This window comes from Chrysemys picta, chromosome 3 (genome assembly GCF_011386835.1).
Source record: "Chrysemys picta bellii isolate R12L10 chromosome 3, ASM1138683v2, whole genome shotgun sequence".
NCBI classification, from domain to species: Eukaryota; Metazoa; Chordata; order Testudines; family Emydidae; genus Chrysemys; species Chrysemys picta.
Genome location: NC_088793.1, coordinates 131,783,430 through 131,809,098, shown reverse-complemented (window position 1 = coordinate 131,809,098; position 25,669 = coordinate 131,783,430). Strand labels below are relative to the sequence as shown.

General features: G+C 39.0%; 1 protein-coding gene across 31 annotated transcripts in view; it reads left to right on the top strand.

Moving 5' to 3' along the window:
* Positions 1-25,669, top strand: part of SIPA1L2 (signal induced proliferation associated 1 like 2) — a 242,514-nt gene that overhangs the window by 154,289 nt on the left and 62,556 nt on the right. For all 31 annotated transcript variants that reach the window (XM_065589006.1, XM_005291210.5, XM_065589013.1 and 28 more), the window contains 2 exons: positions 1,157-1,733; positions 7,939-8,213. In XM_065589006.1, the coding sequence (XP_065445078.1) occupies positions 1,157-1,733; positions 7,939-8,213 (852 nt within the window). The remainder of the gene's footprint in view (positions 1-1,156; positions 1,734-7,938; positions 8,214-25,669) is intronic.

Here is a 25,669-nt window from a genome sequence, read left to right as displayed (position 1 = left end):
TCCTGGAAATCTATAGTCTTTTGAAAATCATTCAGTTTTGTTCAAGGGTTAGCTAATAGAGATCTGACATGAAGCAGCAACTCCATGGAATGCTTCCCCTTGCTCTCAAACCTGCAGAGGCTATTCTGCCACAACCAGCATAATCAGGATGCTGCAAATTAAGACCCCATGCTGGGGCAGCAGCTGCTCTCCATAGGCCAGATTGTGCCATATTTACCCTCACTGAATAGGACTTCATTCCATATGTTTCCTATTTAAGGAGATTATTTTAAAATAAGATACTACTCAGCAAGGATAAAAGTGGCACTATTTGGACCCACTACCAGCTCTTGTAGGGAGCGGGCAGATACCTACGTATACTGAGGCTATGGAATCTGTTTCCCTCAGCTAGGATGAATCCTCCTCCCTTCCCTATTACATGTGGTCTCAGACCCTCTCCATTAGAGGGGAGCATGCAACAGAAACTGTGCCATTTGGCAGTTGGCTTTCTTCAGACTTTTTTCTTCCTATAACTTTTTTACTCAAGTATGGGAGGATTTGGACAAATGTGCCAGATATACCCTATATATCAAATTCTGCCCTCAATTATATCTGTACTACTTTATCAAAGTCAATGGGATGATATGGGTGTAACAGGAGTTGGGGGGGAGTTGGTTCAGTTTGTAAGAGATGGAGCCAACTGAGTGGAAAAGTAAATAAGATATATTTGTCTTAAGAAAATTCAACTTTAAAGCTCCTTTAAATTAGGGATCTGTCTAAATAACAATACACCCCTAGGAAGCATTTTGTATTTATCCCATTGAAAAGAAGAAGAAACAGACACTTTATAAACAGTCCTTCTTGAAATGCTGCAGCTTGGTAAATCCTGGACTTTGTGACTTTTATTAATTCATATAATTAAAATAGTAAATGGCTTTGTTTTATAAGACTGTCCAGTCAATTTTGTTTATACCCATTTTGTTTGATCTGTAGATGTGTGCAAATATATGGTAATCTGTTTCCTGTATGTTTCAGATACACAGCTTCCTAATTTCTAAAATTTCATCTCTCAATTTGTACATTGAAACTCACCTGTGTCAATGGGTTATATAGGTCATAGTCCTGTAATGAGGTTCTGCTGGTGCAGTTATCCATTTTATTCCTTTTTTATTTTTAGTGTTGGAGTTTCAAGATCAAAAGATGTACCTCCGTTTGGTCCACCAATCCCCAAAGGCGTAACTTTCCCAAAATCAGCAGTCTTTAGGGACTTCCTTTTAGCCAAAGTTATTAATGCTGAAAATGCAGCACACAAGTCAGAAAAATTCCGAGCCATGGCCACCAGGACACGACAAGAATACTTGAAAGATCTGGCAGAAAATTTTGTTACTACAGCTACAGTGGATACTTCAGTGAAGTTCAGTTTTATTACTCTAGGTGCAAAGAAAAAGGAGAAAGTGAAACCAAGAAAGGATGCTCATTTATTTAGTGTTGGAGCAATTATGTGGAATGTGATAGCACGGGACTTTGGCCAGTCTGCAGACATTGAATGTCTCCTTGGAATTTCCAATGAATTTATCATGTTGATTGAAAAGGAGTCCAAAAATGTTGTGTTTAACTGCTCCTGCAGAGATGTTATTGGATGGACATCAGGATTAATGAGTATCAAAATCTTTTATGAAAGAGGAGAATGCATTCTTCTGTCTGCAATTGATAATTGTTCTGATGACATCAGAGAAGTTGTTCAAAGACTAGAGGTAAGTCACATTTTAAAATTGATCTACCAAAGCTTTTATTCAGAATTATTCATGTCTATCATTCTTTGGGAAAGAACTCAAATTTTCCTATATTTAAACTGATATTGCACTTTCCAACTTCAAAGAGCTTTACAAACATTATTCCTCACAACACCACGTGGAATAGATCCATATTATCATACTGCTTTTATGGGTGACTAATCTGATGCAGTTAATTAAATTGGCTTGTCCAAGGCTACATAGGGTTTTAGTTTTAAAGCCAGGATTAAAACTTGTTGGTTTCCAGCCCTGTGGCCTAGTGGTCACAGTACACCCCTCAATAAAAATACCTTAATTTAAAAAAAATAAAAAATAAAAATAAAGAATACCCTTTTGAATGTGATTGCTACCTGAACAGTGAAAATCCTCTAAATAAAGCAGGGAATATACTGCTTATTTTGCATGGATGAGCTGGAAGAAAATGAAGGCAGTTTGTTCAGTTAACATGAACTATCAGAGCTGGTGCAATCTCAGTCAAGACAGGTGGAGCTCAGGCATTCTATGAGCTCAACATCTTAAATTATTTAACTTATAGCTATTACAAATGTGTACTAATGGACTGATACAGGCTGCAGGGTATAAAGCATTGAGGTATCACTGCTCTCGTTCCAGTTTGACTTTGACCTTACCCCTTAAATTAAATGAGGTTAGTGGCATTAAGCCTTTTTTATATTGGATTGAGGCTTTTACTGGAAAACAATCACTAGACCTATTTTTTGGAGATTAGTAGAGCTGAAGTATAAACTATGAAGTGGCCAGGATTAAACTGATGTGTAAAATAAAGACCTGATGCTGCAAGGTGCTGAGTTACCCTAAACTTTCAAGACTGTTGAGGATGCTTAATCTCAGCCCTATGCAGCACTAATACCTACCCTGTGTGGTGGAGTCTTTCTTCCAGTACAGGTGAATATTTGTAATATTACAAATATTACTTTTCAGTGGGTTAATATTTGTAAGTTCATATTATTGTTACTTGCATTGTATTTACCTCATTGTTAAGTTCTTCAGATATTGTCATTTTCCTTATACAAATATTTTCCTTCTGAAATTTAGAAAAAATGTTCTCTAATTATCATGTTACTGTTGTAAAATTATCACTAATTGGACAGTTATAAATTGGCTCAACGTTGTGCTGAAAATAATGTTAATGAATGTTAGTTTCTTATCCCATCACTGCATATTGTAACACAAATTGTTTAGTGTTTTTTATTTTAATACTACTACCTAGCTCTTGCATAATGCTTTTCCTCAGTAGGTTGCAAAGCACTTTACAAAGGAGAGTGGTATCATTATCCCCATTTTACAGATGGGGAAACTGAGGTACAGAGGGGAAATGACTAGCCCACGGTTACCCAACAGGCGAGTAGCAAAGCTGGGAATAGAACCCAGGTTTTTGTAGTCCCATTCTAGTAATCTGCACTGTCTTCATTTATTCTTGAATCTTAAAACATACATGAAATAATAATAGCAGGTTTGGCAAACTGGAAAGATATCTACTGAGTCTCTGCAGACAGATCTTCATTATATATGATGTATAAAAACATTTAGTTTTTTGTATAGCATTAGTTGAAATGGTTATCTGTGAAAACTGTCTTTGAGACATTAATCATTACAACAGACTTCACTCAGTTTGATTTGAATGGCCTTGTATTTCACTCAAATTTAACCATCTGTTACAGTACAACATTATTTACATTTAACTTGAGACTGCTCCTTTTTTGAGGTAATAACCATATTCTCGGCTAAATAAATCTATTGGCCTGAAGCCTCAGAGTTAGCAACTTAGGATCTGTCTACACTGCCCCACGATTCAGTGTTCAGGGGTGCATACCAATGTTGTGCTGTAACTCTCTTGTGTGGACTCTGTGGGCTCAAACTAAACCTTTGAAGAGGATGCAAACTAGGAACTTTTAAAAAGTGACAGAGTCCTGTGGCACCTTATAGACTAACAGACGTATTGGAGCATAAGCTTTCGTGGGTGAATACTCACTTCATCGGATGCATCCGACTAAGTGGGTATTCACCCACAAAAGCTTATGCTCCAATACGTCTGTTAGTCTATAAGGTGCCACAGGACTCTCTCACTTTTTACAGATTCAGACTACACGGCTACCCCCTGATACTAGGAACTTTTAGTTTGCGACCACAACATAGGCACTGACTCTGTGGGCGCTCCGGGGCTCAAGCACCCATGGAAAAAAATATGGGCTGCTCAGCACCCAGGAGCCATAATTTTGTACCTGAGGTCTGCTCACAGGGCACGCCCTTGCCCCAGAGGGAGCTTGAGTGTGGAATGTGAGTTCTGTGCTGCTAACAGCTTCCGCCCTTGGGACAGGGAGTTTGTTTATAAACAGAGGCAGGGTGATTAAGATAACAAAAGGCTTGTCATTAAATTAAATTAAGGATCATTAGATGATCCTGAAAGCATTGCCAGGCCCTCCAGTTAAAAGGTAGGAAACAAAGGGTAGGAATAAATGGTCCATTTTCAGAATGGAGAGAAGTAAATAGTGGTGTCCCCAGGTTTCTGTACTGAGACCAGAGCTGTTCAACATATTCGTAAATGATGTGGGAAAAGGGGTAAACAGTGAGGTGGCAAAATTTACATATGATACAAAATCCGATGAAGTGGCTGTAGCCCACGAAAGCTTATGCTCAAATACATTTGTTAGTCTCTAAGGTGCCACAAGTACTCCTGTTCTTTTTGCGGATACAGACTAACACGGCTGCTACTTTGAAAGATGATACAAAATTACTCAAAACAGTTAAGTCCAAAGCTGACTGCAAAATGTTACAAAGGGATCTCACTGGGTGATGGCAACAAAATGGCAGATGAAATTCAATGTTAAATGCAACGTCCTTAAACAGTTATCAGCAAGGTACATTGAATAACCCTCAAGTACTTCATGTTGATGTTCTATTGAATTGTGCCCTTCCTCTCTTTCACCCCAGACCTCTCAAATTTGATGCTATTTGTGAAGGATTAGTCACTATGTTGAGTAACCTTTTTGTTTTTAAAAGCTCCCTTTTCTTTCTCGCCTCTTCCTCCACCCCCCCTGATTAAACTGTATGAATATTTCTCTTTAAAAGTTCATTTGAAACCTGAATTTTCGAATGCTGGACTCCTTTCCCCTGAAACATTCACACAGGTGGTAAATGTTGGCTTTTAATGGAGAATGTTCTAAGCACCCAGACGCCCTTTACCTTTAGCTAGTTATTTGATTTATGAAAATCTCAATAGGGGCTCATGCTGTTTAAAGGTGACCATTACACACATTAACATCTGCATAACATGAGACTCTGTCTGCATAGATCTAGTGGACGATCAGACCCCCATACCTGATCAGAGAGCACTGCTGAAGTCAGGAGTCCATCTATGTGGAGTTCACTGTATGATTGAGGCATAAGATGTCCATCATGTCCACCATTTTATAACTAATTTATCAGACTTCTATGAATAGAATTCATGGAGGTTAAGTCCATTAATGGCTTTTAGCCAGGATGGCTAAGGAATGGTGTCCCTAGCCTCTGTTTGTCAGAGGGTGGATGGATGGCAGAAGAGAGATCACTTGATCATTACCTGTTACGTTCACTCCCTCTGGGACACCTGGCATTGGTCACTGTCGCTAGACCGGATACTGGGCTGGATGGACCTTTGGTCTGACCCAGTATGGCCATTCTTATGTTATTAGATAAATATCCACCATCTAATAAACCCCTTCCAATCAACTATCATTCTTCTCCCTTGCCAAAAGCCTTGGGAAATAGTAGGCTTTGCAGTGAGCCCAGAAGGCTAATAAGTTTATTATTTTTATTTGTAGTACCATAGTACCTACCAGCCCTAGTCATGGAACAGAAGTCAGCTATGCTAAGCACTGTACAGACACCAAACAAAATGGAGCTTAAAATCAAAGTATAACATAAGACACCAGATGGTTAGAGATAAATGGAGGAGTACCAGGAAATAATGATAGTACTGGGCAGTGGTCTCAGGCAAGTTTTTCTTGTAGGTATCATGGCTAAGGAGAGTATTAAGAAGGGATTTGAAGCAAGATATGAAGTAACTTTGTGGATGTTTAGAGAGCTCCTCCCAAACATGAAGGGGCAGCATAGGAGAAAGCCCAAAGGAGCTTGTTTGACAATATCTCAAATGGGAGATGGAGGCTGGCATTACTGGCTTATGGAGAGTTGAGAAAAGTGCTGTTTTTACTGTTTTTGTGGCTTTTCAGCATTCAATATTTGATATTTCAAATATGATAAAATATTTTTAAAACTGCAAAACTGGGCAGTATGAAGTAGACATCTGAACACACATAAACGTGGCTTCATTCTCCAGCAAGCTTCCTGTTTGATGCAATATAAATAGCATAGTACATGTTGGTAGTCACACTGGGACAGGAAATTTGGGCAAAAGTTTGTATTGTGGAACCCAAAGGAAGAGGCACATTTTACTGTTCTGAATATCATCTCAGTTCTCCAGTGGGCCTCCCATGCTTGTGCCATGAGTATGTAATCAGAGCATGCTGGGATGTTGCACTGGAGTGGGGGCTGGCCCTCTAAGGATAAATGGATGACATAAGAATTTTAAAAAATGTCCTACTCTAAGGTGTTGAGTTCCACTTTTAGCCTTCCTACTAGGTTGCAGAGCTTACTGTTGTACTGACAGCATTTTGTAAAAACAACATGTCTAGCACCTTTAAAACTTTGTAAGAAGGTAACAGTAGTGGCTTTGAGCTAGTTACAGTGCAGGCACAAGTTAAGCAAAGTTCCTCAAAGCTTTTCCAATCAGTCATTCGGTGGTTAGAGTGAGAGTAGGAGGAGCTGGAATTACTGGCTTCCTTCCCTGGCTCTGGCACATGCTTACTGTGTAACCTTGGGCAAATCATATGATCTGTGTCCCAGCTTTTCCCTCTTTCAAATAGTTATTTCTCTTATAGGAATGTTGTGAGACTTAATTCTTTGTCTGTAAAGCACTTTGAGATCCTTGAATTAAAGCAATTAACAAAAGGTAAAATATATATACAACACTAATTTTAACTTATGACTAGAAACTAAAAGAAGGTTGGAGTTTAGAAGGTTTCTAACCATCGGAAGAGTAAGGTTCTGGAACAAGTATCAGGGGGTAGCCGTGTTAGTCTGTATCTACCAGACTCCTTGTTGTTCTGGAACAGCCTTCCAATTGGGCAAACAACTCAAGTTTTAAGATGGAGCTTAATAAATTTATGAATGGGACTATGACTAGGTTGCTTGTGATAGCAGGGGACAGGACTTGATGATCCAGGAGGTTCCTTCCAGTCCTGTACCCTGTGTTATGACCTAAGCCAGAATTTGACCTTCAATCTCCGAAGATTAGTGCACTAACGTATTGCACAAACTACTGAATTGTCCCTGGATTGCTTTACCGTTTGTGAAACTGTTCAATTTTACGTAGTATGAACAAAGAAATCCCTGTAGTAAAAGCTAAAATTTCAGTTTACTTGATTATTCCATATAATGCCAGAATAACTTCCAATTAAGTATGAAAGATATCAGTTCTCTTCTCTCAGTTCCCAATGAAATAATCAGTCTTCTCCCATTTGTAGCAAAGCCTACATCTGGAGATGGCAATGGCATGGATATCATAGATCAGAATCTGATTGCTGGAGCAAAAGAAATACATTATCTTATTTTGTTACTTACTGTTGGGGGATGAGAATCTGTTGGAACTGAAAATTTTCACTTGATTTGACTCATCTTAAATTTCAAGGTTGTTATTTTCCTGAAGAAAAAAATCCACTACACAACTGCAGTCAATCGGCTAACAAAGAATGAAGTAATTGACAGGTTTGCATTTTGCTTGCCTTGTGTTTTGAAACTAAGACAGCTGCTAAGTATTCAGTAAGATATAAATGTCTTTGCATTGGAAAGAAATAAGAATTTGACACAGGACAGCTGGCTGTTCCAGGGAAGTCAAATTTTAGGACTCTGAAGATCTTCATGTATTTTGCTCTATGCAGAAACCTGTAGTCAACCATAAATGACAAAATGATTTTTAGTCACCCATTAGTATATTAAGAGTATTGCACATGAAACCAAATATAGTTTTATCGTGTCAGAAAATAGATCCTTTCATGTTTCTAAAGAAATCATCCTATAAAGACAGTAGCATAACAATCTGATACTCCTTTAGATAGTCACCAGAGGATGTGAAACAACGGAAATGACCCTACGGAGGAATGGGTTGGGCCAGCTTGGATTCCACGTGAACTTCGAAGGAATAGTAGCAGATGTGGAGCCATTTGGTTTTGCATGGAAGGCCGGCCTAAGGCAAGGGAGCCGTCTAGTTGAGATCTGTAAAGTGGCTGTGGCAACCTTGACTCATGAACAAATGATTGACCTTTTACGCACGTCGGTGACAGTAAAGGTGGTGATTATTCAGCCACATGAGGATGGATCACCTAGAAGGTAACAAGCAACAGTCCTTATTGTGACATTTCCAACTATCTTTTCTTTGCTGGTGCTTATTATTTGGCTTTTTAACAAGTGCTGTCTTTGGTAAAGGCCCTTAGGAAATGGATATTGTCTCTCATATTTGGTAATAATGGGATTGTGGTTGTTAAAGCAATTCAGGAAAAAAGAGCCATTACCTTGTAATAAAAGATAAAATGTGATCCTGTAAGCAATTTAATGGGAAATTGACTTTATAAGGCTTGAGAGAATAAGAAGTAAACTAAAGTGCAGCATGACTGAACTATTTAAAAAATTGGTTGTGACTTCTCTTCCACAGGAGACAGTTTTATTATATTTTAATATTAGTTTTGCAAATTGGGAATCCTTGCCTGAACAATAAACTCTTATTTCCTTTGAGGTTTCTTTGACTTCTAACTATTGAGATAAGGGACTTTTATTTTAACCTGTGATTAACAAACAGAGAAACATTGGATGTGAGAAATATATGGGATTATGCCACAGCTTCTTTCCCATTCTCTTTAAATATCTGCTTTAAGTCGTTCACATTAACTGTTGAATCATATCAGTCAAATCATTAGCTAAAACTAAAATCTTGCTGTAACATGAAATAAATGGGTCATGCTTGGGAAAAGAGCATAAGAAAAGATGACTGTATCATTCTTTCTGTGGGTGGAGTGCAATGCCTGCCAGTGCCTCTTTGATTAGGGTGCTGTTCGTGGCCAGAAGATCTTTGCCTTGTTGCCACCATTTGAATAAAAGTACATCAGCTGACAACTTAGATTCAAAACTTCACAGAAATCCAATCTTATCTCACTCATCCTTTACCTGTGCACCATGAGTTTGGTTAATGAGTCTGAATTAGAAGTGTGCTTCAGTAAATTGAATTATTGCTTGTCTCCTTCTTAAATCTTCTGTTGATATTCTTTTAATTTAACAAAGGGGAAAAAAATAGGCATGCTGCTCTTGGCATGAAAATCAGCCATAAAATTTTACATCATGTACAACATTGTGGAGTTATTAGCAAGCTATGCACGAATGCTGGTGTGTTTGTTCATCAAGCAGTCACTGGATGGATGAATGACACAAAAAGTTCTCTTCCCTGCCATAACCTGCACCTCCAAGTTTTGGGTTCCTTTTGGGGGAGGGAGAGAGAGAGAGACACACACACACACACACACCTCTGTTCTCACTACTTGCATATAATTTGCAATTAAGTCTCTCTCTGCTTAGCTCAGCTTTTCTCTCCATCTGCTTCTGAATATGAATTTTCACTGTCTTGTGTAGTGCACATTCCCAAACTGACTACAAAGTATAAGCCTAATGAGCTAATCCATTATATTTAAGATAAAATGTATATTTTATAGTGCTTGGTAGAATTATGTATGGTTTATTAGCAGTTTTTACATATCATGTGATACATTTTTTCAGTTAAAATTATGAAGTCAAAATTCAGTATAATACACTAAGAGATGCATTGCACCTGCTCTATCTGTAAGTTAGAGTTCTAGCTGTGTGCCACTGAACTGGAAAGAAAACTTCAAAGCATCTCTTGGGGAACCAAAATATAGATTCTTCACATCTTTCGGAACTGGGTAACTATACACTACTTAAAAATAAATTGAGGATTACTTTTAAATGTACAGTCTAGCTGTAAAATGTGTAAAGCACCAGTGCTTTATTAAAATAAAAAGCCATGTAATCAAAAAGAAAGTTACAAAAGAAATGGGAATCTTCATTCCTCCCTTTTCTGTTCATTGGGCCCAGTTCTGATCCCACTTAAGTGAAAGTCCCAAGATTTTCAAAAGTGTGACTAGTGATTTTGGGAGCAATTTGAGATGTTCAGAAATTGCTGAGAACCCACCCACCCTTTCCCAAAATTGATAATTGAAAGAGAACAGACAGACAAGAGGTAGGGGAAAGGAACACACAGGTTGCAGGAGCATTAACAGTGTTAAGCAACACTTCCTGCACCCAGCAGTTTAGATGCCTTCCCAATTTGCTATATGATACATTTAAATGCAACAATTCAAGGGCACTCAGTTTATTATCTCCCTTAAGTGTTGTCTAATGTGATCTTAAGGATCTGGCTGCAGACCAAGGGCGTTTACATGTATATGTTTTGGATGATATCCAGGAATCCTCCCTTTGGTGGAAACCTGGAGACAACCTCCAGGGGCAAATCCCCAGTGAAATGCTCCCTGTGCTAGAGTTCCAAGGTAGGCTACTCCTTGCAGCAGGGAGCATAGATGAAAGTTTATTGTAAGTGTTCTTAGAAATAATATACAATCAGTTTGCTATGACCCCACACATCTTGCTCTTTCTCCTCCTTCCCCGCTCGACGGGCAAGGAATGAGATTCTTTCGTTTTGTCTACCTCTAGTCACTTAGGCCATGTCTCCTCCTCGTTCTCCTCCAGGCTCCTTGAAAAAAAGTAGCACAAGGAAACTGTCACTATTCAGGGCAGTTGTTTAAAAAAACTTTCTCCAGTTTTCCTAATTTCTCTTAGAATAAGCAGAAATGAGACGGATGCTTTCCCCAAGGATATTTCTCAAGGACCATGAGTGTACTAGCTTCAGGGATACAATATGGGCCTATTTCCTTTTGTTTATTGTGGGATACCCACTGCGTCAGGCACAACAGTAGCTTCTGGTGGTAAATCAAAGAACTTCTATGGGCCAGCATGGTCTCAGGCATACATGCAGCCCAAGGCAAAGCCTCTTCTGAGAATTAATGCTTTTTGGGAGACTGTGGATGTGAAAAAGTCCTTAGGCCAATGAATGAGCATTTTAAATTAGAGAAATGCAGCATGCTTGCTTAACCTCCCTTTTGGTTGACCCCACTGAAGTATGTCTGCATTTGAATTGGGAGGTGTGATTCCCAGCTCATGTAGACATACCCACGCTAGCTCTTCTCGAGCTAGCATGCTAAAAATAGCAGTATGGCTGGGGTAGCATGGGCAGCAGGTTGGACTAGCCACCAGAGTACATACATACCCAGGGGACCTGCCTATGTTACTTGAGCAGCTAGCCTGAGCTGTTGCTGGTGCTACCCCAGCCACACTGCTATTTTTAGATGCTGGCTCTAGCAGAGCTAGAGTGGGTATGTCTGCGCAAGCTGGGAATCGCACCTCCCAGCTCAAATGAAGATGTAGCCCATGAAAACATGGTCATCCATTCCATTAAAAGCCAATGTCTCTTCCAAAGATACCTGCACACAGATGATTGAGGAGACTGTAGGAATTTTGAACTATCTGCAACCCTGTTGAGCCCTAATGCTTAGGCTATGTATATTTGGAGGGCATGCATGGAACTGGGGGGGAGGGGGATCTCAGATAATATAAAGCAATTCCAGCTCCCCTAAGAGTCATCATGAAGCAACTGAGTATTTTTGGTCAGCAATCATGCCTCTTAATAAATGACACTCTGCTAAGTTTCCTGGATGTTCTTTACAAGTGTTTTGGCAATGATAGTGTGGTACCTTTTAGCTTAGACATTGAGCAGAAGATTTTTCAGGCAGTGAAATAATAGATTATCATCTTTAAGGAGTTTTTAATGTTTGGAAATTGCCTGGACACTTTTTCACAAACCATGTGATTAGAGCTATTTCGAATGTCCCAACTAGTCCTGAGTTCCAGGGTGGGTGGGTATTTAAAGCTATTAATAGTTTCCAAAAACTTAGTAGGCACAAGACTGGAAGTAAAGTGGCTGAACCAGTTTGTAGAATGTCAGAAGTTCAGGATGGAAACCATGTATTAATCTCTTCTAGGACTATCCCCTGAAGACTCTCTGGAATTAATCTGCAAGAAAGATGCATATCTACAAATCTTGATTCCTGCATTTCAGGTGGTTCAGCCCTACTTCTAGTACTTGATCCTTTCAATGCTTTTGATTACTGCCCAAGGATCTTCCTGTAAACCCTGATGTAGTAGTGGCAGTAATTCTCCTGGGGGCGGGGGGGATTATTTGTGTGACGGGTTGGACCCCCCCACACCCCACCCTGGTCCGGGATGCCACCTGACGTATTGCGGTTTCACTGAGCCTCCTGCTCCACTAGCCTGGGCTCCATCTCCCTGTTTTGCTGAATCGGGCTCTCCGGCCTCTGGCAGCGCGCACACACAGGTACACATGCACCAGCTGTAGAATCACACACAGTCTGCAAGCAGCTCTCTCTGGGAAGATTCAGCTAGGAAATTGCCCAGGACTCAAGTACACAGACCCTTTGGGTAGTAAACCCAAAATAATAATGTCTTATGCTGTATAGAAAAGTCTTCACAGCGCAAGCTCATAAAAATTTGCCCTCTCCCTCAATGTGGAGAGAGAGATGCACAGCTTCTTGCCCCTCCCAGATATGAATTGCACAAACTGGGTTATGTTATAAACAAGAAATAAGTTTATTAACTGTAAAAAGGCAGATTGTAACTGATTATAAGGGATAGCAAACAGAACAAAGCAGATTACTAAGCAAATAAAACAAAACACGCATACTAAGCTTAAGATCTTGAAGAGACTGGTTTCAAGAAGTAATTTCTCACCCTAAATGTTCCTTTTGGGCCGGTTGCAGAAATTCTTGAAGTTAGCTACCTTTCTTGCAGCTTAAATTCTCAGGTATTTTATTCACACACCAGATCCCTTTTCCAGCCTGGGTTCAGTACTCCTCCCCCTTTCCCTTTGTCCTTGTTCCTTAGGTGTTTCCAGCAGTCACGCTGGCTGGGGAGTCAGTGAAGAGTGAACCTAGATCAGCTTATTCCCCAGCCTTAAATAAGATTTACACAAGGTGGGAATCTTTTGTTTCCCAGTCTTGACCTCCTCCTTTTAGTGGAAAAGTACTAGAAGTCCAAGATGGTGTTTTATTACCAAGTAACATGACCGCATGACCTAGTAGTGTCACCACAAGGTCCCTCCTAGGAAGGAGAGGGATGAGTATCTTCAAAGTCTTATTGTTTCTTCCTAATGGACCATCAAGGCTGATGGCCTGTTGTCTGGTGGGTGTTTCCCAAGTACACTCCCAGTTGTAATTGTTACATAGTCAATATTCCTAATTTTAGATACAGAAATGATTCATGCAGACAAATTGGATAATCATATTCAGTAAATCATAACCTTTCCAATGATACCTTACAAGACCCATCTTTCATAAAATATATCTGTTATACTTATGATATGGATATGGCAATTTCCATAAAGAATATGCGGCGTAACGCCACAACTTGTCATACCTTGTATAGAGTTTTGGCTCATCGGAACATGGTCATCTTGTTTCAGCAGTCTGCTTTTGTGGGAGCAGGAACTAGTCAGATTCAACAAGCGTTTCCATCCCTGGAAAGAATCGTTCAGCAGATTGAGATGCAAGAGCCTCTTCTGCTCACTCCTGGAACTGATTGTGACTTGGTGTTAGCTACACCTGAGGAGCCACTAGCAGATTTTTTTGAATTTAGGAGTGTAGTTATTTGAACTAGAGGAGAAATAAGATCCACCAAAAGATGAAAAGAGAGAGCATCTAACAAAATATGCTCCAGGTGGTTCCAATTCAAGTGTAGTTGACAACAGATTCCAGTATCTTGGCTTGGGCAGCCTGTATAAACCATAAGATGGCACCAGGTGTTTGTGTGGAGTTGTCTCTGATGTATGCCATTGAGCACAAGAGAGGTACGCCCTCTGCACCATGGGAGATAATCCTTTTATTGTCAAGTCTTTGTCAGAACCAGTATTGTGACAGCAGTAGCTTACATAAATCAGCAAGGGGCACTCAAAAAACATTTCCCGTCGAGAGGAGTTTCTTTCCATTGTGGGGCATAATCAAACTTTTGCTTCATTCAGGTTTTGTATGTCTAGAGGGAGGATGGTGGCGAAACAGAGAGAGGTTTCATACATATTTTTGCATTATTTCATTTAACCTACTATTGTGTCATGAGATTTTGCTCACTAGAGAGAATTTATTTTCCAACTCATATTTAATAATAATAATAAAAAAAAGTACCAGAAGGAAAAAAAACATTTTCTTCCAATGCATGATAGTTTATTTCATGAAGTTTCTATGTATATATGGGGGTGATCCTGGAGAACTGTAGTCAGCACTTTAAAAAAATCAAATTCTAATAATAATTGTACGGCAGAAGACATGAGTTTACCTTTGACTTGTGACTGGCCTATTTTTATCTTCTTGTATTTTAATCTCATTTCTTATGAAAACACTGTAGTTTAAATGACATTTTATGAACGTTTAATTAATTACAAAGAAAATCAGAGGTTTTGAATTCTACCATTAGATGTATCTTAAATTTATCTCAGATTAGCTATCAATAAGACATTGATATTCATTAACTGCTCCATTTCTACTAGAATCAAAGTACAAATAGAAATTTGGCTCTGAATGAGAACCTACATCTAATCTTAGCTAAGAAAACTGCATTTGTGTCATAGAACAACCACCTAACATTTTATTAAAGCCCCTTTGCCAGTTACTGAGAGAATCAACTGATTCTTCCCTGGCTTGAAAGGGAAGCAGTTTTCACTTAAAGCTGTTGACTGCTGAGTTTTAGGAATAAAGAGCAGTAAGGACTTCCTCTTTGGGGAGGAGGGATGCTTATTAGCACTGGCCTCTTGCTGGGATCCGGTTCTGGAGTGAATTTACTCACATTGGATATGACTGCCGTGTAGTGGTTTGGGAATTACACTCTTCAAATGAAAATAAGAGTTTAAAGTGTGGAAGGGTGTTTCCAAAGCAGTCCAGTCCCAGACCTTAACTGTTTTAATTTGATTTTAAATAGGGATGATAGTTTACCTGCGATGTAGCCTTCAGTCCCTCCCCCCGTTATAGTTTTTTATTACATCTTGTAAGTATGAACACATCTAGAATATTAGCACTGAATCATTAACTATGAGTTTTTATTTTTAACATAAGATCATTTGCAACATAATTCTTTCCAGCACAAAGAGAGATTCCTTGGAATCTTGCTCACGTTTAAAGATGGTAGTTGCATGGGTGAGGAGCGGGGAATTATTCAATGCAATATATCAGACTCAAACTGTCAACACATTCACATAATAGATGTTTTCCATCACTTCCGTATTCATTCCTGCCAGTAGATCATTGCATGTTGACTCCCTGCACTTCTGCTCCACTTGAGAGCAGAAGTCTGCCTGCAAAATCAATCACAGGATCAGAGCCTAAGTTTGCTAATTAGCAAAAGTAATAAACTTGTTTTAGACTTTGAAATTAACAGAACACTTACCACCTTGTTTTCTTCAGCAATTAAGTCATAATGCACAAATTGGGATATCACAAATATTTGCGTGGCAACACACTAATGTTCATCCACAGAGGAGAAACTGCTTTTTAAAAGATAAATACCTTCTGTTCCAGTAGAGTGTAAGATCATGCTAGACAATGCATTGTTTTTTGTATAAATGTTCATATTTCAAGTTTGCTTCAGTAGGACTCTATCTTTAAGAAGATTTTGTGCCTTGCTGCTCTGTTATTGTCAGTGTGCCCAGTGTTGTCATAGCAATGCTTAGAACTATGCACACTTTGTCACAATAAAATAATGAACTGAATTTTAACTTGCATTCCTTGACATTATCACAATAGTGCTCAGAGATGATACCATATGCTTTGATCAGCCAAGCCAAATCAATGAGTTCTTCCTTCTAGATCTAAGTCCCTTTTAAACTGTGAGCTTCCATAACTACTATGGAATGGTGACTTAAAATCTGAGAACAAACAAATTCAAAACTAACAAACAGCATTCAGATGGACCAGGAATAGAAACATAAGAGCAGCCACTGTGCCGGGATGGTTTCAGCAGCAGTAGTTTCAAGTGACTGGTCTGTGAGCGAGTTAACAGCTTGGAGTGACTTTGGGGATTTATCGCTGCTGCTCCTATACTCAGTTGCTGCCAGTTTTGAAATATTTGTTGTTTTAGAGTTTTGTGGCTATTCCTGAACTTTCTTGGCGTTATCATCAAACCCTGCTGAGATTTACTCTTTTTCCTTTAAGAATTTTTCTAAAGCTGTCTGCCAGTTAAATTAAGAATTGTGTAATGATTTTCTTTTTTTTTAGTCCTGATGTCAGTCTGTGAATTCCTGGGGTTTAAGATCAGGGAGAATTATTTCTTTAAATCAATCCTTTAGGCTATTAACAATTTGTAATCTGATACTGATGGCCATTGTGCACGACTGACTGCACTGAAGGCTAAAGCAGAAAAATGTGCAACTCTCTGAAACCTTAACTGATAGTTTTGTTTATACAAATTGAGCTTGAAAGTACCAAGGCTTTAAATGGCGTTTTAATTGTGACCAATGCTACAAGACTGGAATGCTTGAAAATATCTGAGACTTGTAATTTGAGAGTACTAGATTTTTCAGAGGCAACAGAAGGAACTAACCCTAAGGAAATGTAAGAAAATTATGGCCATACTAGTTCAGACCAGTGGTCCCTCTACCCAAATATCCTGTCTTCTGGCAGTGGCTGATGCTAGATGCTTCAGAGGGAATGAACGCAAAGGTTTAGGAACACCCAGAGCATGAGGTTGCGTCCCTGACCATCTTGGCTAATAGCCATTGATAGACGTATCCTCCATGAACTTTAGCTTATTATTTTTTTAACCCAGTTATACTTTTGGCCTTCACAACATGCCCTCCACAGGCTGGCTGTGCACTGTGTGAAAAAGTACTTCCTTACGTTTGTTTTTAACCTGCTGTCTATTAATTTCATTGGGTGAGCCCTGGTTCTTGTGCTATGTGAAAAAGTAAATAATGCTTCTTTATTCACTTTCTCCACACCATTCATAACTGCTGTTTGCAAAAGTTAAAGCTGCCTTATCTTGAAGCCCCCTTTTTGTGTGTGTGTGTGTGTGTGTAGATATTTCTGCATTGAAATGAGTATGCAAGAGTATCATGGAGAATAGGTTTCAGGGTAGCAGCCGTGTTAGTCTGTATCCTCAAAAAGAACAGGAGTACTTGTGGCACCTTAGAGACTAACAAATTTATTAGAGCATAAGCTTTCAAGAAGTGGGCTGTAGCCCACGAAAGCTTATGCTCTAATAAATTTGTTAGTCTCTAAGGTGCCACAAGTACTCCTGTTCTTTTTATGGAGAATAGATATATCAAACAGGAATTTGATTTTACAAAGTTATGTATTAGTGAACGAAATAGCTTCTACTATTGTACCTAACTCAGCTTTCTGCATTTTTTTTCCCCCAAAAGCTTTATCTGTTTTTGTAAACCAGAGGAAGAAATATATAAGTTGCTAATTTGGACTTGTTTTTCTTTCTCTTGTAACTATCATGTAATTAACAAACTTCTTGGCATGTCTAAATTCTGGAAGGGAAAAATTATGTAATTTGAGTGAGAACTTAATAGTTTTTGTTCTGTAACTTGCAACCTGGAATTTTGCTCAATTTGAAGTGTCCATTGTTACATTTTGAAAGTGTTATGTGCATGTTATCTTGTAATACCAGTATTTTACTTGTTTTAACAACCATACTTAAAAGAAATAACACAAATTACTTCCCTTGTAAATAAGCCTTTATTTCAAAGGATCTGTTTTTTTCCAGTAGATAAATACAATATGCTTACAGGGTGAAATGATTACTAAAAGCAAATGACCCGTACTGAAACTTCTTGCAGCTGCAAATAGTGTGTGAATTGCTGAAGGTACGGTGTATATAGTAATACATTAGAGACCTAGTTTGTTTAATGACCCACATACTTAGCAGTCATTTAATTGCTTCTGCAGTTGATTCTTGTTAAATGAAACACCCTTGTTTCATCCTTTTTATTGAAGCAATAATAATGGTGAAGATGGAGAAATTGTGTGTGTGTGTGTGGGGGGGGGTGTTATTCCATTATATTGCTACCCATATAATGAAGCCTATAAATGACAGTGTCTTACTCTGTATTCAAAATCAGTTTGTGTTCAACTTCAGTATCTTGGTTTAGTATGGTTAATAGACATTTTATGGGGGGGCAGAAAAGAAAGAAGTCTGATAATGTGCTTTTTGTTTCTTTGTAGTCTGTAAGTCTGTTACTAAATGGTTGATTGTCCCATTATCATGCAGGAGCGTTTATATCTGTAGTTTCTAGTAATGCAAATAGAATTATTCCTGCTTGCATCAGTGGAAGAAATCTTGTATGATAAATTTTCAAAGTGCTTCATGGGAATTTAGTGGAGAGAATCTACATTATATAAAGATAGGTGAACTTCTGGTTTTTGCTTAGTCCCTGGCTTGTTTATTTCTTGGTAGCTTTTTATAGCAGTATGAAATTATCTGTTTTGGTGATGAAAGTATCCAGGATTAGGAGAAAAGTGTTTTACTTTGGACTTTTTTTATTTTGCACAACCAAGTAGCAATCAGCTCAGAATTCACTTTGCACAAAATGTTTCTTTCTGCTCTACATCTGAAAGTTTATTAGCAGCTATAATGATTTTTCTATATTCTTTAAATGGTTTACAAAAATCCTTTAGAAAAGATTGCTTCTATTGATTTGTTTTCTCTTGAAAATTAATACTCTGTTTGAGCCATTACTTTGGCTAGAAGTGTAGATTTTGAATGTAACTCCATGCACCATCATTGAAAATCCCTAAAAGAACCTTTGTGTGTGAAATTTGATGTGTGGTTTCTTTCCAAAAGAAGCCTACTTTCATATTGACTTTGACATTGTCCTAAGCCTCACCTGTGGATCATATAGAGTCATAGACTTTAAGGTCAGAAGGGACCATTATGATAGTCTACTCTGACCTCCTGCACAATGCAGGCCACAGAATCTCATCTACTCACTCCTGTAATAAACCCCTAACCTATGCCTGAGCCATTGAAGTCTTCAAATCATGATTTAAAGACTTCAAGGTGCAGAGAATCCTCTAGCAAGTGACCCATGCTCCACGCTGCAGAGGAAGGCGAAAAACCCCCAGGGCCTCTGACAATCTGCCCTGGAGGAAAATTCCTTCCCCACCCCAAATATGGCGATCAGCTAAACCCTGAGCATGTGGACAAGACTCACTAGTCAGACACCCAGGAAAGAATTCTCTGTAGTAAATCAGATCCCACCCCATCTAACATCCCATCACAGGCCATAGTCAAAGATCAATTAATTGCCAAAATTAGGCTATCCCATCATACCATTCCCTCCATAAACTTATCAAGCTTAGTCTTGAAGCCAAATATGTCTTTTGCCCCCACTGCTCCCCTTGGAAGGCTGTTCCAGAACTTCGCTCCTCTGATGGTTAGAAACCTTCGTCTAATTTCAAGTCTAAACTTCCTGATGACCAGTTTATATCCATTTGTTCTACTGTCCACATTGGTACTGAGCTTAAATAGTTCCTCTCCTTCCCTGGTGTTTATCCCTCTGATATATTTATAGAGAGCAATCATATCTCCCCTCAGCCATATTTTGGTTAGGCTAAACAAGCCAAGCTCTTTGAGTCTCCTTTCCATTCCTTGGATCATCCTAGCAGCCCTTCTCTGTACCTGTTACAGTTTGAATTCATCCTTCTTAAACATGGGAGTCCAGAACTACACACAGTATTACAGATGAGGTCTCACCAGTGCCTTGTATAACGGTACTAACACCTCCTTATCTCTACTGGAAATACCTTGCCTGATGCATCCCAAGACCGCATTAGCTTTTTTCACGGCCATATCACATTGGCGGCTCATAGTCATCCTGTGATCAACCAATACACCGAGGTCCTTCTCCTCCTCTGTTACTTCCAACTGATGAGTCCCCAGCTTATAACAAAAATTCTTATTAATCCCTAAATGCATGACATTGCAATTTTCACTATTACATTTCATCCTATTACTATCACTCTAGTTTACAAGGTCATCCAGATCTTCCTGTATGATATCCCGGTCCTTCTCTGAATTGGCAAACCTCCCAGCTTCGTGTCATCCGCAAACTTTATTAGCACATTTCCACTTTTTGTGCCAAGGTCAGTAAAAAAAATATTAAATAAGATTGGTCCCAAAACCGATCACTGAGGAAATCCACCAGTAACCTTTCTCCAGCCTGACAGTTCACCTTTCAGTACGACCCATTGTATTCTCCCCTTTAACCAGTTCCTTATCCACCTTTCAGTTTTCATATTGATCCCCATCTTTTCCAATTTAACTAATAATTCCCCATGTGGGACCGTATCTCATGCCCTACTGAAATTGAGGTAAATTAGATCCACTGTGTTTCCTTTGTCTAAAAAATCTGTTACCATCTCAAAGAAGGAGATCAGGTTGGTTTGGCACAACCTACCTTTTGTAAAACCATGTTATATTTTGTCCCAATTACCATTCACCTCAATGTCCTTAACTACTTTCTCCTTCAAAAATGTTTCCAAGACCTTGCATCCTACAGATGTCAAACTAACAGACCTGTAGTTACTTGGATCACTTTTTCTCCCCCCCCTTTCTTAAAAATAGGAACTATGTTATCAATTCTCCAGTCATATGGCACAACACCTGAGTTTACAGATTCATTAAAAATTCTTGCTAATGGGCTTGCAATTTCATGTGCCAGTTCCTTTAATAGTCTTGGGTGAAGATTATCTGTCCCTCCCCCCCGATTTAGTCCCATTAAGATGTTCGAGTTTGGCTTCTACCTCGGATGTGGTAATATCTATCCTCATTCCCATTTGTCATCCTACCATTATCCCTAAGCTCCTCATTAGCCTCATTAAAGACTGAGGCAAAGTATTTGTTTAGATATTGGGCCATGCCTAGATTATCCTTAACCTCCACTCCATCCTCAGTGTTTAGTGGTCCCACTTCTTCTTTCTTTGTTTTCTTCTTATTTATATGACTATAGAACCTTTTACCATCGGTTTTAATTCCCTTTGCAAGGTCCAACTCTACATGGCTTTTGGCCTTTCTCACTTTATCCCTACATGTTCTGACCTCAATAAGGTAACTTTCCTTGTTGATCCCTCCCATCTTCCACTCCTTGTAGGCTTTCCGCTTTTTCTAATCACCTCTCTGAGATGCTTGCTCATCCAGCTTGGTCTACACCTCCTGTCTATGAATTTTTTCCCCTTTCTTGGGATGCAAGCTTCTGATAGTTTCTGCAACTTTGACTTGAAGTAATTCCAGGCCTCCTCCACCTTTAGAGCCACAAGTTCTTCAGTCCAATCCACTTCCCTAACTAATTTCCTTATTTTTCTCAAGTTAGCCCTTTTGAAATAAAAAACCCTAGTCACAGATCTATTTCTGTTTATCCTTCCATTTAGTTTGAACTGAATTAGCTCATGATCACTCAAACCAAGGTTGTCCCCTAAAACCAGTTCTTCTATGAGGTCTTCACTACTCACCAAAACCAAATCTAAAATGGCATCCCCTCTTGTTGGTTCAGCAACTACTTGGTGAAGGAATCCATCAGCTATCGCATCCAGGAAAATCTGAGCCCCATTATTATTACTAGCACTTGTCCTCCAGTCTATATCTGGGAAGTTAGTCTCCCATGATGACTAAATACTAATTATATCTTAAACAAAATCTCAAGATAATTCCGATTTCAGGGGGGGCTTTTTTGGTCTGAATCCTTGTCTGAATACACTTATTTTAACCCAATGGATTTTATGATGTGTATCTTTTTATATAACAGAAGCTTGCTGTTTTCATGGATTTTTTTTTATAGCTAATGTTATATTAAATTCTGTCACAGACTTCCTAGGTATAAAGTAACTTGACAAAATATGTTCTGTATACTATGTTTATGAAGCATCCTTTGAATCAGCATCTTCCACTTCAAGACACTTATGTTTTGTACTTTCTCACACCATTATTATGGTCTTTAAATATTCCTTAGTGCTTTCTTCTGCTGTTTCAGTAGCTCCATCCATCAGTGGTGAAGAAACAGAAGACTGTTTTCTGTTGACCAACCCAATGCGCATGCATCTTTCCTCTCCACTTAAATTCCACACTTTATTCAAGCTTGAGAGAATTTCTTACCCTTCCAGATTAGGGCCCAAGTTGATTTGTTATTTGGCTCTATGTAAGCAGAAAATAGATGAAGTTCTGCAAGGGCCAGAAATACATCTTATTGAAGATATGATCCATTTCTCAGTGGGTGACCAATCAGATCAATCTATCTAAGATGACTATCACCTTGGCATGTAAGCACCAATATCTGCGTATGTTCACACAATTTTCCGTGACTTTGGAATTTGAGTCACTGTCAGGGCATAACCTCAAGGAAAATGGGCACACTGTGTTCACTGACCCTCTGTGTGCGTATTGTCCCACATAAAGGAGGAACCACTGCATGCTTACTGTCCTGCAAGCTGGAATACGGAAAGCTACTACAGAATGTGTTATGGCTGCCTGTCTCTCTTTCCCCAATTAGCCTGTTGGTTGAAACAGGAGGCTGTGCTAAGAGCCTTGCTGGGTTTGTTTGGGGCACAATGGGAGCATGTGATAGACAAGGTCTTTAACTCTGAAGAAAGTGATATGATATTCCAAAGGAATCTCTCTAGCACTAAGATCTATCACACAAAAGATGTAGCTGCCCCCAGTACCAGATAAGTGGAGAGGAGGAGGAGGAATCTGTGGATGTGCCTGCCTGCTCCAGTGTCCCCTCATCTTCTCCTTCTCCCCACTAATCTCACTCAGATTCTAGGAATCCACCATTTCTGACCCTGAAAGATATTTTTAGTTCATATCAATTAGAATTTGGCTTTGTTGTTGTGGAGTCAGAGTGAAACCAAGGTTAGCAAACTTGTTACCCAAAAGAATGATTATTCATCAGTTGAAGATGGCACACTTGGGAAGTAAAATAACCACTTTTTGGGCAGTAACCCTGTTGCTTGTCAAAACTCCAAACCTTATATTTTTACATTAAAATGAATGCTTAGGACTCAGAAAGCTCTAATGTGGTTGCTTTTCTTTGTTTGATATTTTCTAATCATTGCATTCTTAATGCCTTGTAGCAGGCTTTTTTTCCAAAATGTATTGCTCCCAGAAATTCAGGTTTATTCTCAGGAGACAGCAAGAAAATTTGTGTTTCTTTGCTCTGTCAATGGTATGGAACTTAGTTATGTTTCCATTTAACCCTAAAGTTGAATGTGTCCTCATTTTTCTTCCAGTTTCTATCCAGCACAGTAATTACAAGCTGCATAAGCACGGCTGTACATTTATTACTGAGCAGAGAAAATAGCTAAAAACTTGTATGTAATTGATCTATCAACCTTATCTACATTTTTTAAGCATTTCCTTTTGGTAAGTCTGATGATGATCTCAAATTATGCCCTCCACTAGAAGTCTTGTACAAATCAGTTTAATTGATCTGATATGTCAGCAAAAGTAAAATGTAATTAATAATGATGTTTTAATTTCATGTTCATATGAGAGCAGATTTTTGTAGCTGACTTTGCATTTCAGACTTGATTGATATTGAATTATTTGTGAAAAAGGCTTTAACCACTAGTTCTATATGAATGATTCCTAAATCTCTCTGACCTGTCTTCCTCCTCCAAATCTTGCATCTCCACATGTCTTTGACATCACTTGCATGTTCCACCATCATTTTAAACTTCCAGCATTAGATATCTTCTCTTTCTTCCTGATATCACTCCCTGACTTTGCTCCTCCCTCTCGTTATTGTTAACTTCATTATATCATTCTCTTTTCCTAGGTTTACAGCTGTGGTATGACTTTTTTCCTTTCTCTCTCTCTCTCCTTCTAAGGATTTTGTGTGTGGTTGTCTTTTTGTATTCTTTGGGACTTAGAAATGTGTCTTGTTCTGGTTCTGTGGTCCTGTTCTCATTAGCGCAAACTGCAGGTTTGATACTGCTTCACTGATCACACAAGTGTGCCAATCAGGTTGTAGTTTTGTTTTGGTTTTTTTATGTCCTGGTCATCCGCTTTATCCAGTGCATGTACTCTTTCCCCGTTCTTCATGTCTCTCACCTACAGCATTGCATCTCCAATGGCATTTCAGAAACTTCCAACTTACTTGTGGGCTCAGCAGCCCAAAGCTTTCCTTTTAAACTAAAAATGAAGATCTTGGTAAGAGCACATTGTCAACTTCAGCTCTTCACATCTCCCATCATGAGTGCTTACCACTTGTCCTGATAGAACTGGTAGGGCTGGTGGCAGCTTCATCATCAGAGGTCACTAGCAACATCATGCATTTATGATGCTATACATTATTTTAACTAATATTTTCATAAGTTTGTTGACTTTTGACAGTATGCAGTTAATGTTAGTAGGTTTCTGGAGGGCTGTGAGGACTAAATTATAGTAACATGGATTGACCTTCATTGTTCGGCCAATATTGTCCAGGTAGAATCTCTAGGCTTGATCCAAAGCTCATTGAAGTCAGCAGGAGTATTTGCATTTACTTCGATGGGCTTTGAACTATGCCCTCCGAGGAAGATGTTTGCATGCTTTCTGTGGCCCTGCTTGAAATCAGATAAAACATGCATGTTCATCAATAAAATCTGGAAGCTATTTCTGACCATATCTATGCCTGCTAGTTATTTACTGCAATTTGTTTGGCTGTCTGACCAAAACACAACAGTTTCTCTGAATCAAGAGGATAGTCCTGTGGTGAAAGCACTTGACAGGGATTTGGAGGATACAGGTGCAGTCCCAGTTCTGCCATGATCTTCCTGTGTAACCTTGAGAATGTCCATTAGTGTCTCCATTCTTCATTTTCCCACCTGTAAAATTTGAATAATTCTTCCTTTCACCATTCTGCAAGTTCCATCAAGCTCATGGTTGCCTCCACATGTTCCTTCAAATATTTTTGTGGGCATATTCGCTTGCTAAGGTGGAAAAAGTTCATGAACCCAGTTTTACAGTTCATAAAGGAAGATGAGGAATTTGGCTGGAAACACAAACAAATGAAGCAGAACAAGGAGGCAAGAGTCAAACCATAGATGAGCTGAGATCACTGGCATATCCATTTGGTTCTGAGAATTTAAGGAGCTGGAAATTGAGCATTTTGAGTATGCTACAACACTTGTATTTTCATTTGCGGGAGGGATAGCTCAGTGGTTTGAGCATTGGCCTGTTAAACCCAAGGTTGAGTTCAATCCTTGAGGGGGCCACTTAGGGATCTGGGGCAAAATCAGTACTTGGTCCTGCTAGTGAAGGCAGGGGGCTGGACTCGATGACCTTTCAAGATCCCTTCCAGTTCTAGGAGATAGGATATCTCCATTAATTTAGGGGGGAGGGATAGCTCAGTGGTTTGAGCATTGGCCTGCTAAACTCAGGTTTGTGAGTTCAATCCTTGAGGGGGCCATTTGGGGATTTAGTTGGGGATTGATCCTGCTTTGAGCAGGGGGTTGGACTAGATGATCTCCTGAGGTCCCTAATAATCTATGATTCAGTTCTAGAGCCCAATTTAATTGTGATCCAAAGTACAACAGCCATGCTGAGTAACAGTCTCATTATGATGGTGGAATGTAATTGAAAGACAAGGCTTTCATGTAGTTATCAAGACAGCAGACTCTTAATCATAA